Raw genomic sequence first — 16180 nt, 5'->3', positions numbered from 1 at the left:
GTAATGTGGATAAGTGCAAGATAATGAATCTTTGGTGTAAAAACCTAAGGGCAGGTTCAGTCCTAACCTCAACATCTGAGGAAAGTGATTTAGGGGTGATCATTTCACATCCCTTAAAGGTAGGCAGACAATGTAATAGAGCAGCAGGAAATGCTAGCAGAAAACTTGGTTGTATAGGGAGAGGTATTAGCAGTAGAAAGATGGAAGTGTTTATGCCATTGTACAGAGCACTGGTGAGCCCTCACTTGGAGTATTGTACGCAGTACTGGATACTGTATCGCCAGAAGGATATTGATACTGTGGAGAGAGTTCAGAGAAGGGCTACAAAACTGGTTCATGAATTGCAAGGTTAAACTTAAAAGGAAAGGTTAAAGGATCTTAACATGTATAGCTTGGAGGAAAGACGAGACAGGGGGGATATGACAGAAACATTTAAATACTTAAAGGGAATCAATACAGTAAAGGAGGAGAATATATTTAAAAGAAGAAAAACTACCACAACAAGAAGACACAGTCTTCAATTAGAGGAGCAAAGGTTTAAACATATCAGAAAGTATTACTTTACTGAGAGGGTAGTGGATGCATGGAATAGCCTTCCAGCTTAATTGGTAGAAGTTAACACAGTGAGGGAATTTAAGCATGCTTGGGATAGGCAAAAGATTGTGGCAGACCCTATCTTATCCCCATTCAATTGTCCGTATTCCCTTTGGTTTTCCCAAATGAACTGTGTTCCCCTGGCTCTATACCTTCCCTCTCCTGAACTCATTCGAATAGCTCTCTTTTTGACAGCCCTTTGGCAACAAGCTGTAACCGAACGGCCCCAGTGGCACTTAGTCATCATCTCCCTGGAACTAAAATCGGCCACTCCTCCCTCACTTCCCCGGTCACTTTTACCCCTTGTGTTTCCACCTCTACCAACCAGTTAGGAGAGCGGTAATTGGAGGGACGGTAATATGGATATGAGCAACAAACACCTGGAGAGGTACGGTATGAACTGAATGGAGACCCCATGCTGGGGTCTGTGCATAAAAGACCGCATTCGGCTAAAAAATAAATCAGTTGTAGTCCCAGAACTGTGTGCCGTCCAGTTACTGGTGGAAAGGGCTATATTCACTAACCAGTGCTTTGTTCCAGCTCTAGAAGATTTCGACAGAGATATTATTTTTTTTTAGTACTGCAGCACCACTACAATGGCTATTCTAGACGTCAGATAAGGCCAGGGACTAATGAAAGTATTTAGAAAATTGGGTAGACTAGATGGGCCCAATGGTTCTTATCTGCCATCACAGTCTATGTTTCTCTGTTTCTGCCGTTGGTCCCCTACTGTTCTCAATCTATACTACCTCCATTGGTAAACTCATCAGCTCTTTTGGCTTCCAATATAATTTCTATGTTGATGACATGTATATCTATCTTTCCTCTCCTGATTTTTCGCTGTCCCTCTTGACTTGTGTCTCTGACTGCATCTCTGCTATTTACTTCTTAAACTTAAAGGAACACTATAGTCTCCTAAATTACTTTAGCTGAATAAAGCAGTTTTAGTGTATATATCATTCACCTGCAATTTCACTGCTCAATTCACTGCCATTTAGGAGTTAAATCACTTTGTTTCTGTTTATGCAGCCCTAGCCACACCTCCCCTGGTTATGATTCACAGAGCCTGCATGAAAAGAAAAACTGGTTTCACTTTCAAACAGATGTAATTTACCTTAAATAATTGTATCTCAATCTCTAAATTGAACTTTAATCACATACAGGAGGCTCTTGCAGGGTCTAGCAAGCTATTAACATAGCAGGGCATAAGAAAATCTTAATTAAACAGAACTTGCAATAAAGAAAGCCTAAATAGGGCTCTCTTTACAGGAAGTGTTTATGGAAGGCTGTGCAAGTCACATGCAGGGAGGTGTGACTAGGGTTCATAAACAAAGGGATTTAACTCCTAAATGGCAGAGGATTGAGCAGTGAGGCTGCAGGGGCATGTTCTATACACCAAAACTGCTTCATTAAGCTAAAGTTGTTCAGGTGACTATAGTGTCCCTTTAATCAGTCCAAAACACAGCTTCTCATCTTTCTTCCCTAAATTGTTATTACTCCCATGTCTGTCTCCCACTAAGTCAATGGCATCCCATTAAATAAAGGACTTGATTTACAATTCTGGTGCTTGCTTACAAATCACTGCACAACGCTGCTCCTACCTACCTATCCTCATTGATATACAGGTATGTCCCGTCCAAGACTCTACGCTCTGTCAAAAATCTGCGACGATTCTCTGTTCCTACTCGCACCTCTGACTTCTTTAGGGCTTCTCTGACACCCAAGACTTCTCTAGGGCTGCACCATCCCTGTGAAACCCACGTCCCTGCTCTGTTAGACCCTCAACCAGTCTTTGCTACTTCAAAAGATCACTAAAAACCCACTTCTTTAGGAAAGCATCTCAATTAAACTGTTAATAGCTTTCTCTCTTAATCTGCTTCCTCTCATGCAGCTGTTTCATCCAATAAACAAAACCTTCAATGTAAAATATTCTAGTAACATACTTTTTTTCACGTGCATGTAATATATCCTACACTTGCTTGAGCATGGCCCTCAATACCCTCTGTTCCTGTTTGTCCAGGTTGTCTTGTTGCAGTTACATAGCTGTTAGTTCACCTATTGTACACCTCTACATAATTTATTGGCACTTTATGATTAATAATAATAAGATGCAATTCAATAAAAAAAAAGTTTGTTTGTTTTTTTAAATCCATAACTCAACAAAGTATAAATGTGATGTGTTGTCATTTTAATGGCATCATATCCTACATGGGATGGAACTAACTTGTCATGTATGGATGACACCTTAGAATAGAAACTTGTGGGTTTTGATACGAGAGTTATATTTTCTTGCAATATAGGACTTCCATTCTTAAGGATGCACATCCATGGCTGTAAACAAATTACAAACATTTATTTAGAATGTTGTAGTATTGAGTTGTTGCTGTGAATTTCTGGGCTTCGGTTCCCCTAAAATAGAGGTTACTTGCATTTAATCCAGAGGTCTCCTCCACATAGCTCAGCTCCAACCGACATTATTTTTCTGTTAGCTATATTCGATAGTAATGTATGCCCATGTTAGTAGTGCTTTCTAACTGAGGTGTCATATTGGCACTTATCTGTGCTTTAGATTGCTCTTCAAAAGTAATTGTGAATGAATATATCTTTCTATTATTTGTCTATCACTTAATGTAAACCTGGACAATTTTCTTTCAGCAAATTCTACAAGAGCTCACATTTATGAGAATACAGAAAATCAGGCATCTCACATTTATGTAAACACCATGCCAGGAGCAGAGGTAAGATATTAATAATAAATCTACAACATCTACAACGGTGATGTCTAGGAAAAGTAGGGCTGGAACCCTGTATAATTATGCTATTTACAACTCCTGGCGCCTCATCTGTCAGGAGCCAACGTCAGAGCTGTACTCTAACTCAAGAGTACCACACTGATGTCTATGGAGGGTCCGACAGTCTCTATAATTTGTTTTTTCTCCCTAAGGCTTTACTATGGCTGAGGGCTTGACAAGGCTTGCTGAAAGGTAGCTCCACCGTTCACCAAGCTTTGTCAATGGTAGGGCAAATACATGTGACAAAATACTTTGTATTTTCATATATTTTGAGTTAGAATTTCAGTTTTTATGAACATTTCATGAAAATGTTTCCTTTATAAATGTATCATTGTTAACATTTTATTTTGGGGTGGTGACAGAGCTGCTATTAGTATATATCCCCACCTACTTCCTACACCAGTCACTACCACACTGCTTTATGTCCTCTTTTTTTTTCATGCCAATAGAATTTGATACGTTTATAAATTAAACTTGTTACACCACCTGGATGTCAATCAGGGAACTGGATCTGTTACTTCCTGGTAGTTTTGCTCAGTGGGGCTAAACTCAAAAGGCGAACAATTGCCCAGAGCGCCTGTTTGGCAAAGACTTCTCACTGACCTGCATTGAGAAGTCTGTAATTGGACAGCCACAGAAATTCTGGGTGGGGTTTGAAGATGAGGGCTTGAAAAGAGAACTGCAACTTTTGTGTTGTATATGGGCAATGTAGAGTCCCTTTATGCTTAAATAGTCAAGCTGTGCTATAGATGAGTTGGATATTTCATCACTCATTCTAAGTATATTCTACCATTTATTTGTATGTTTTCATTTAATTTGTGCACGTTCTGCAGATGGAGAAAAATAAATTCACCACAGAAGAGCCCAGCTACCAGGTAAATTAAACTTATGTCTGTCCCTTCCTATCATGCATTTAAATTGTAGGTTTTAATCTTTAAAAACCACAAAACTTCCCCTACATGTTCTAGGCTTCAAGGCACCCAGTCAGAGGCTTCCTGATTCAAGTCTTGAACGTGGAGCAGAATGGTGATATAGGGAGTATATATGTAGGAGGGACATATTTGTGTCTACACCAATGCTTGTAGGCAAACAGGAATAACATCTTCCACAAGACACTTAAGAAAGGGCACTCCCACTATATAAGATCCCAGCCTGTCTGATAAGTACCGGGTGAGGAGTAATTGATATGGGTCATTCTTGCTGGTTCTATATACCATCTCTTTGTGATATGAAGTACATTGCTTGGGGCCCTGCAATAGCCAGAATGAGAATGTCTAGTCCTCATTTGTGATCATGCAAATAAGGTCCCTCTCCTATTTAGAGTCATAAGAGCAAGCTTCAGGATAGTGTAATTAGCGTGCAATAACAGGTAGATATACTCGGCTTTGAATGTATATGTTTTAGTTACAGTAAGGTGGCTTAAGGGACACTATAGTCACCAGCTTAATTGAGTGGTTCTAGAGCTTTTAGCTTGTCCCATCAGCCTCAGTAGTGTAAACACTGGCTTTTATGAGTGTCACTTGGACAGCCACTATAAGGACTTTCTGGAAGAGGTATTTAATCTTTGCAGGGCTCACTTTCAGTGTCTCCATGTGTGGCGGACCGCCAGTATATTGCCACCACTGATTCCCTTTAGCAAAACAACGTAACTCCAACACTCATCCAAGTAAATATCGCTGGTATCGCAATTTCCCCCCCACACATTAGTCGAGCCTGAATGCTGGCATTAGTTTAATGCAAGCAAGCACTCACAATTTATATACATACAGTAAACTCCTCCCCTGTGCCTGAGATATAATTGAGTCAGGAAACTTACAACTCAATTATCTTCCAGGTACAGAAAAACAATTTTTAAACACCCCAAAAGTACCCCCAAAATCTCGAGAGTCACATCCATGGATAGCCCTGATATGAGTGCTTGACATATCCAAAAAGCACTCAGATCGGTTTGGTGGTTTGGAATTTCCATCGAGGTACAGTTTGACCGGAAGGCCATGAGGTAAAAGCCCAAACTAGTTTCAGAGAAATCGTGGCAACGGCCGGTCTCAGTTCAAGAGTTTTTGTATGAAAACCACACACAGTATGCAAACGCTTTTAAGTTTTGAATGCTCCCTCCATTCGGTAGTTTATATCTCCTGAACACTGTTCCTGTAGGTGGTCGAGAACTTGAACGGGCAGCATTTGCATATCCACTGGTGTTCGCTTGTGTGCCTAGCCGATATAAGTTCCAGGCACTCGATAACCAGGTATCACTGCCTGTGTTCGGGAGACAAGATGGCCGCCATCCATTCTGTCAACCACGTGCATTTGGTACACAAAATGGTGGCCACCCAGAGGAGCCTTTTAGTGATAGTTTCTGTTGTGGTTTGGCACTGAATACTTTTTATTCCATGTTCTAATTAGGTGTTGGGGTGGTCTTCGTTTGGGAACTGAACCAGGGAAGTTTCGTATGGACAAACGAACAAGGGAAAACTAGTACTACAGAACCAAGTGATGTGGCATTACTTTACAATGCTCCCCATTTATCCATGGCTCTGACAGACATGGTTTGACCCCTTGGGGATGTCTGGGAAATAAAATTAGTCTTTTGGGTTGACTAGCTTGGATTGGCATTAACATTCTGTTTAGGTGTTGGGGTGGTCTTCGTTTGGGAACTGAACCAGGGAAGTTTCGTATGGACAAATGAACAAGGGAAAACTAATACTACAGAACCAAGTAAAGTGGCATTACTTTACACTGCTCCCCATTTATCCATGGCTCTGACAGGTATGGTTTGACCCCTTGGGGATGTCTAGGAAATAAAATTAGTCTTTTGGGTTGACTAGCTTGGTCTGGCATTAACATTCAGTTTACCAGGTCTGTAGTGTATAGTAAAATCGCATGGCTGCAGGGCTAGGCTCCACCTCAGGAGTCTGGCATTGTCTCCAGCGACCTGGTTGAGCCACACTAATGGGTTGTGGTCAGTTATGAGGGTGAAAGCTCGTCCATAAAGGTATGGTGTTAATTTTTTCAATGCCCACACCAGAACTAGGCACTCCTTTTCAATAGCTGCGTAGATGACCTCTCAGGGTAATAACCTTCGACTCAGGAAGGCCACTGGATGTTCTCCCCCATCCTTGCCGACTTTAAAATTGCCCCCAGTCCAAACATGGAAGCGTCTGTATGGACGATGAAACGTTTGTTAGTATCTGGGACAGCTAGGACAGGGACATTGACTTGAGCTTATTTTAAGGCTTTGAACGCTGTCTCACATTCTAGGGACCACATGACCTGCCTACGTAAGTTCTTTTTGGTTAAGTCAGTCAATTGCTTGGCTATAGCACTATATTCGGGGACAAAACATCTATAGAAGCCAGCTGTCCCCAGGAAAGCCATGACCTGTATCTTGGTATGGGGAGTGGGACAGTTAGCAACGGCTTCAATCTTGGCTGGTTCAGGCCGTTGCTTTCCACATCCTACACGGTGGCTCTGATACTGTACCTCTGCCATACCAAAATGACACTTGTTGGGTTTCAAGGTTAGGCAGGCCCCCTTAATCCTATCTAGTATGGTCCATATGTGCTCTAAGTGAGCCTCCCAAGTGTTACTGTAGATTGTCATTTAGGTATGCATAATGCTGGAGATCATCTAACAGGCGATCTACCATCCTTTGGAAGGTGGCTGGGGCATTCTTCATCCCGAATGGCATAAACCGAAACAGGTATAAGCCAAACGGGTTGACAAAGGCCGACTTGGGGATACCCTTTTCCAATAGGGGAATCTGTCAATGGTAGTCAGATAACGTCCCCTAGCAATACAGTCTAACAGTTTGTCTATCCTAGGCATGGGGTAGGTGTCGGTGATTGTCTTATCATTCAATCACCTGTAATCCACACAAAAATTAGTCGTGCCATCCAGTTTTGTGACTTATACTACTGGTGAGGCCCAGGGGCTCTAGGAAGGTTCGATGACCCCTAAGCGGATTTCCTTCCGCATTCCTTCCTGGACTTCCTCTGGAATGCGATATGGGGCCTGGGTGTCTACTCTTTGGGTAGCTAGAGTTGTGTATCCAGGTTCGTGGGAGAATGTGGCCTGTTTGTTTCCCAGCAGGGAGATGGCTTGAGCCGATTCCTGGGTCTTTAGCCAGTCCCCCAGCTGTACAAACTCTATGGCCCCTGCTCCAGGGTCACCTCCTAATATGTCAGGTAGGGGTAGGGCCTTGAGGACTTTTGAGGCTGGGGCACATACTGCAGCTACTTCTTTCTCACTGCCCTGGTACTCTTTGAGCATATTAATGTGAATAGTCCGTCTCACATGCTCATTCTCACAGCTGGCTACAGTGTAAGTAGTGTCGCACATTTGCCCAATAATAATATTGCAACACTGTGTAACCAAATTTGGTGTAGATTAAGTGCCAATGGGCCAATCACACTTTGAAGCCAAATAAAGAGCCTTCAGAAATCAATAAATGTGTATATTCTCGATTCTTGGGTTATATTGGTGTAGGTCTTGCTCATGGAAATAGATAAAGTGCAGCCAACTAAGATAAATTTATGCATAACGTGCACAATGCAGAATTTATTTACTTACACAGAAGTAGATGACAGCAGGTAAAACTGACATCAAGAGAGTCCCAAGGTAAAATCACGTTCTATGCATTTCATCTATATCAGGGACTTCCCCAGAGACTGTTTCTCAATTAAAGATAAATACAAAGTTCATGAAAATCTCGCTCCCCTCCCTACTGCATATATACTCCCCACAATCAGTCCAGGTTTTCTTCCTATAGGTTCTTTCGTTCTTCTCGAGCTGGTCAAAATAATCTTTTCATTATTTACTTCCTGGTTCTGTCCATTTGACGTCATCACGTCTGGTGCGTGTTGATGTCAAGCGTTCCATGCATGCGTTTCACTATCGTCACTTTTTCGCTGGAGTCTCATGGTCCCATTTTTACTATATTTATGAAGGCATGAGGGGCCCAGGGGGGCTAGATGGTGGTGTTAACACTATAGGGTCAGGAATACATGTAGTTGCACTAGTGACTATAGTGTCCCTTTAAGTTTATGTTTAATAAAGCATTCTTCATGTACATTATTATAAGCAGTCATCTTTCTCCCTCCCCCATCTAACATGTTTCACCCGTCCACCTATCTATTGTTAGAACTTTTCATGACTATATCGGATTACCCGGTTGTGGAACGCTTGGTGGAATGCATGCGTCACCATGAGACTCCGGTGAAAAAACGGCTACAGTGAAACGCATGCGTAGAATGCCTGGGTAGCCCTGATCTGAGTGCTTAACATATCCAAAAAGCACCCAAATCGGTTTGGTGGTTTGGAATTTTCATCGAGGTACAGTTTTTACTGGCCGGCCATGAGGTAGAAGCCCCAAATAGTTCCAGAGAAATAGTGGCAATGGCCCGTCTCAGTTTGAGTTTTTTCTTTTTAGGAAAACCATGCACAATATGCGAATGCTCCCCCATTCAGTAGTTTATATCTCCCGAACGCTGTTCGTATAGGTGCTCGGGAACTTGAATGGGCAACAGTTCCATATTCACCGGTGTTTGTTGGAGTGCCTAGCCGAAATATGTTCCAGGCATTCGACGACCAGGTACCGCCGCCTGCGTTAGGGAAACAAGATGGCCGCCATCCATTTTTTCAACCATGTGCATTTGGTACACGAAATGGCGGCCACCCATTGTAGCCTTTTAGTGATTGTTTCCATTGTGGCTTCGCACTGGATACTTTGTATTCCATGTTCTAATTAGGTGTTGGGGTGGTCTTCGTTCTGAAACCGAACCAGGGGAGTTTCGTATGAACAAATGAACAGGGGAAAACGATATGCATGGACCTGCTGAACATTCCTCATAGAAGTACATTAAAATGATAAAATGTTTATTTATAAAGAGATGCTGATTGGTGCAGAAGGGCAATTTGCCATATATGTTCAGTAGCCTTCACAATGCTAAAGCATTGGATCATTGATGATTAGTGATGTCCCCAACGGTTCGCTGGCGAATAGTTAGGTCCGCCCCCTATTCTTTATCATTGAGTAAACTTTGACCCTGTACCTCACAGTCAGCAGACACATTCCAGCCAATCAGCAGCACACCCTCCCTAGCACACCCTCCCACCTACTGGACAGCATCCATTTTAGATTCATTCGGAAGCTGCAACCATTTTATTTTATTTTTTCAATTTATTATTTTTTTTTTCGTACATATAAATGTTACAAGCAGATACTCCCCCCAGACACTCTGTATAACTGCAGATAGTCCCACCAGACACTCTGTATTACTGCAGATACTCCCCCCAGACACTCTGTATTACTGCAGATACTCCCCCCAGACACCCTGTGTTACTGCACATACTCCCTCCAGACACCCTGTGTTACTGCAGATACTCCCCTCAGACACCCTGTGTTACTGCAGATACTCCCTCCAGCAGGGCCGGCCTTAGGCATTTAGATGCCCTGTGCGAAAAATCTTCACAGCGCCCCCCCCCCGTCATCCATGTATGCTGTAATGTTTGTGTTGTCTGTGTATGTGATAGTAGGTGTGATGACTGTGTGTGATATGTATGCTATGTGTGATATTTGTAATGGGTGTATTAACAGTGTGTGATATGCGTGTATTGGTTGTATGTGACACACACACAGGAAGACGTCAGACGGCCATACACACACACAGGAAGACATCCACACACAGGCAGACAGTCATACACACACACACACAGACACACAAAGGCAGACAGTCTCACACACACACAGACACACACAGGCAGACAGTCAGTCATACACACAGACACAGACAGTAATACACACAGACACACACAGAGGCAGACAGTAATACACACAGACACACACAGTCATACACACAGACACACACAGAGGCAGACAGTCATACACACACACACGCAGACAGTCATACACACACACACACACACAGACAGTCATACACACACACACGCAGACAGTCATACACACACACGCAGACAGTCATACACACAGACACACGCAGACAGTCATACACACAGACAGACAGTCATACACACACAGACAATAATACACACAAACACACACACACAGGCAGACAGTCATACATACAGACACACAGAGGCAGACAGTCATACACACACACACAGACAGTAATACACACACAGACAGTAATACACACACACAGAGGCAGTAATACACACACAGAGGCAGACAGTCATACACACAGACACACAGAGGCAGACAGTCATACACACACACACAGACAGTAATACACACACACACAGAGGCAGACAGTCATACACACAGACACGGACAGTAATAAACACACACACAGGCAGACAGTCATACACACAGACACAGACAGTAATACACACACAGAGGCAGACAGTCATACACACAGACACACAGAGGCAGACAGTCATACACACAGACACACAGAGGCAGACAGTCATACACACACACACAGACAGTCATACACACACACACACACAGACAGTAATACACACAGGCAGACAGTCATACACACACACACACACAGACAGTAATACACACACACAGGCAGACAGTCATACACACACACACAGACAGTAATACACACACACAGGCAGACAGTCATACACACAGACACACACAGGCAGACAGTCATACACACAGAGGCAGACAGTCATACACACACACAGACAGTAATATACACACACAGGCAGACAGTCATACACACAGACACACAGAGGCAGACAGTCATATACACAGACACACAGAGGGAGACATTCACACACACACACACACACACACACACACACACACACACACAGTAATACACACACACAGACAGTAATACACACACAGAGGCAGACAGTCATACACACAGACACACAGAGGCAGACAGTCATATACACAGACACACAGAGGCAGACAGACATATACACAGACACACAGAGGCAGACAGTCACACACACACATACACAGACAGTAATACACACACACAGGCAGACAGTCATACACACAGACACACATAGGCAGACAGTGATACACACAGACAGTAATACACACAGGCAGAGAGTCATATACACACACACACAGACAGTAAAACACACAGACACACAGAGGCAGACAGTCATATACACACACACACAGACAGTAATACACACAGACACACAGAGGCAGACAGTCATATACACACACACACACACACACACACAGACAGTAATACACACAGACACACAGAGGCAGACAGTCATACACACACACACAGACAGTCATACACACACACACACAGACAGTAATACACACACACAGGCAGACAGTCATACACACACACACAGACAGTAATACACACACACAGGCAGACAGTCATACACACAGACACACACAGGCAGACAGTCATACACACACACAGACAGTAATACACACACAGGCAGACAGTCATACACACAGACACACAGAGGCAGACAGTCATATACACAGACACACAGAGGGAGACATTCACACACACACACACACACACACACAGACAGTAATACACACACAGACAGTAATACACACACAGAGGCAGACAGTCATACACACAGACACACAGAGGCAGACAGTCATATACAAAGACACACAGAGGCAGACAGTCATATACACAGACACACAGAGGCAGACAGACATATACACAGACACACACACACACAGACAGTAATACACACAGACACACAGAGGCAGACGGTCATACACACACACACAGACAGTCATACACACACACACAGACAGTAATACACACAGACACACAGAGGCAGACAGTCATACACACACACACAGACAGTCATACACACACACAGGCAGACAGTCATACACACACACAGAGACAGTAATACACACACACAGGCAGACAGTCATACACACAGACACACACAGGCAGACAGTCATACACACACACACAGACAGTAATACACACACAGGCAGACAGTCATACACACAGACACACAGAGGCAGACAGTCATATACACAGACACACAGAGGGAGACATTCACACACACACACACACACACACACAGACAGTAATACACACACAGACAGTAATACACACACAGAGGCAGACAGTCATACACACAGACACACAGAGGCAGACAGTCATATACACAGACACACAGAGGCAGACAGTCATATACACAGACACACAGAGGCAGACAGACATATACACAGACACACAGAGGCAGACAGTCACACACACACATACACAGACAGTAATACACACACACAGGCAGACAGTCATACACACAGACACACAGAGGCAGACAGTCATATACACAGACACACAGAGGCAGACAGTCATATACACAGACACACAGAGGGAGACATTCACACACACACACACACACACACACAGACAGTAATACACACACACAGGCAGACAGTCATACACACAGACACACAGAGGCAGACAGTCATATACACAGACACACAGAGGCAGACAGACATATACACAGACACACAGAGGGAGACATTCTCACACACACACACACACACACACACACACACACACACACACACACACACATACAGTAATACACACACACAGGCAGACAGTCATACACACAGACACACACAGGCAGACAGTCATACACACAGAGGCAGACAGTCATACACACACACAGACAGTAATACACACACACAGGCAGACAGTCATACACACAGACACACAGAGGCAGACAGTCATATACACAGACACACAGAGGGAGACATTCACACACACACACACACAGACAGTAATACACACACACAGACAGGCAGACAGTCATACACACAGACACACAGAGGCAGACAGTCATATACACAGACACACAGAGGCAGACAGACATATACACAGACACACAGAGGAAGACAGTCACACACACACATACACAGACAGTAATACACACACACAGGCAGACAGTCATACACACAGACACACATAGGCAGACAGTGATACACACAGACAGTAATACACACAGGCAGAGAGTCATATACACACACACACACAGACAGTAATACATACAGACACACAGAGGCAGACAGTCATATACACACACACACAGACAGTAATACACACAGACACACAGAGGCAGACAGTCATATACACACACACACACAGACAGTAATACACACAGACACACAGAGGCAGACAGTCATACACACACACACAGACAGTCATACACACACACACACACACAGACAGTAATACACACACACAGGCAGACAGTCATACTCACAGACACACAGAGGCAGACAGTCATATACACAGACACACAGAGGGAGACATTCACACACACACACACACACACACACACACACACACACACACACACACACACACACACACACAGACAGTAATACACACACACAGGCAGACAGTCATACACACACACACACACACAGACAGTAATACACACACACAGGCAGACAGTCATACACACAGACACACACAGGCAGACAGTCATACACACAGAGGCAGACAGTCATACACACACAGACAGTAATACACACACACAGGCAGACAGTCATACACACAGGCACACAGAGGCAGACAGTCATATACACAGACACACAGAGGCAGACAGTCATATACACAGACACACAGAGGGAGACATTCACACACACACACACACACACACACACACACACAGACAGTAATACACACACACAGGCAGACAGTCATATACACAGACACACAGAGGCAGACAGTCATATACACAGACACACAGAGGCAGACAGACATATACACAGACACACAGAGGGAGACATTCACACACACACACACACTCACAGACAGTAATACACACACACAGGCAGACAGTCATACACACAGACACACACAGGCAGACAGTCATACACACAGACACACAGAGGGAGACATTCACACACACACACACACACACACACACACACACACACACACACACACACACACACACACACACACACACACACACACAGACAGACAGTAATACACACACACACAGACAGTAATACACACACACAGGCAGACAGTCATACACACAGACACACAGAGGCAGACAGTCATATACACAGACACACAGAGGCAGACAGACATATACACAGACACACAGAGGCAGAAAGTCACACACACACATACACAGACAGTAATACACACACACACAGGCAGACAGTCATACACACAGACACACATAGGCAGACAGTGATACACACAGACAGTAATACACACAGGCAGAGAGTCATATACACACACACACAGACAGTAATACACACAGACACACAGAGGCAGACAGTCATATACACACACACACACAGACAGTAATACACACAGACACAAAGAGGCAGACAGTCATATACACACACACACAGACAGTAATACACACAGACACACAGAGGCAGACAGTCATACACACACACACAGACAGTCATACACACACACACACACAGACAGTCATACACACACACAGGCAGAGAGTCATACACACACACACACACACACAGACAGTAATACACACACACAGGCAGACAGTCATACACACAGACACACACAGGCAGACAGTCATACACACAGAGGCAGACAGTCATACACACACACACATACAGTAATACACACACACAGGCAGACAGTCATACACACAGACACACAGAGGCAGACAGTCATATACACAGACACACAGAGGGAGACATTCACACACACACACACACACACACACACACAGTAATACACACACACAGGCAGACAGTCATACACACAGACACACACAGGCAGACAGTCATACACACAGACACACAGAGGCAGACAGTCATACACACACACAGACAGTAATACACACACACAGGCAGACAGTCAAACACACAGACACACAGAGGCAGACAGTCATATACACAGACACACAGAGGGATACATTCACACACACACACACACACACACACACACACAGACAGTAATACACACACACAGACAGTAATACACACAGGCAGACAGTCATACACACAGACACACAGAGGCAGACAGTCATATACACAGACACACAGAGGCAGACATACATATACACAGACACACAGAGGCAGACAGTCACACACACACACAGACAGTAATACACACACACAGGCAGACAGTCATACACACAGACACACATAGGCAGACAGTGATACACACAGACAGTAATACACACAGGCAGAGAGTCATATACACAAACACACACATAGACATTAATACACACAGACACACAGAGGCAGACAGTCATATACACACACACAGACAGTAATACACACAGACACACAGAGGCAGACAGTCATATACACACACACACACAGACAGTAATACACACAGACACACAGAGGCAGACAGTCATACACACACACACAGACAGTCATACACACACACACACAGACAGTAATACACACACACAGGCAGACAGTCATACACACACACAGACAGTCATACACACACACACAGACAGTAATACACACACACAGGCAGACAGTCATACACACAGACACACACAGGCAGACAGTCATATACACAGACACACAGAGGGAGACATTCACACACACACACACACACACACACACACACACACACACACACACACACACAGACAGTAATACACACACAGGCAGACAGTCATACACACAGACACACAGAGGCAGACAGTCATATACACAGACACACAGAGGCAGACAGTCATATACACAGACACACAGAGGGAGACATTCACACACACACACACACACACAGAAAGTAATACACACACACAGGCAGACAGTCATACACACAGACACACAGAGGCAGACAGTCATATACACAGACACACAGAGGCAGACAGACATATACACAGAC

At 43.9% G+C, this 16180-nt stretch overlaps 1 protein-coding gene across 1 annotated transcript in view; it reads left to right on the top strand.

Annotated features, from left to right (window-relative positions):
- The window catches only part of LOC134577262 (carcinoembryonic antigen-related cell adhesion molecule 1-like), a 130179-nt gene that overhangs the window by 80023 nt on the left and 33976 nt on the right, over positions 1-16180 (top strand). The window contains exons 8-9 of the mRNA XM_063435960.1: positions 3250-3332; positions 4220-4261. Of these exons, the coding sequence (XP_063292030.1) occupies positions 3250-3332; positions 4220-4261 (125 nt within the window). The remainder of the gene's footprint in view (positions 1-3249; positions 3333-4219; positions 4262-16180) is intronic.

Source organism: Pelobates fuscus, chromosome 11 (assembly GCF_036172605.1).
Source record: "Pelobates fuscus isolate aPelFus1 chromosome 11, aPelFus1.pri, whole genome shotgun sequence".
NCBI classification, from domain to species: Eukaryota; Metazoa; Chordata; class Amphibia; order Anura; family Pelobatidae; genus Pelobates; species Pelobates fuscus.
The sequence above is the reverse complement of the archived record's forward strand: the minus strand, read 5'-3'. Positions and strand labels throughout refer to the sequence as shown.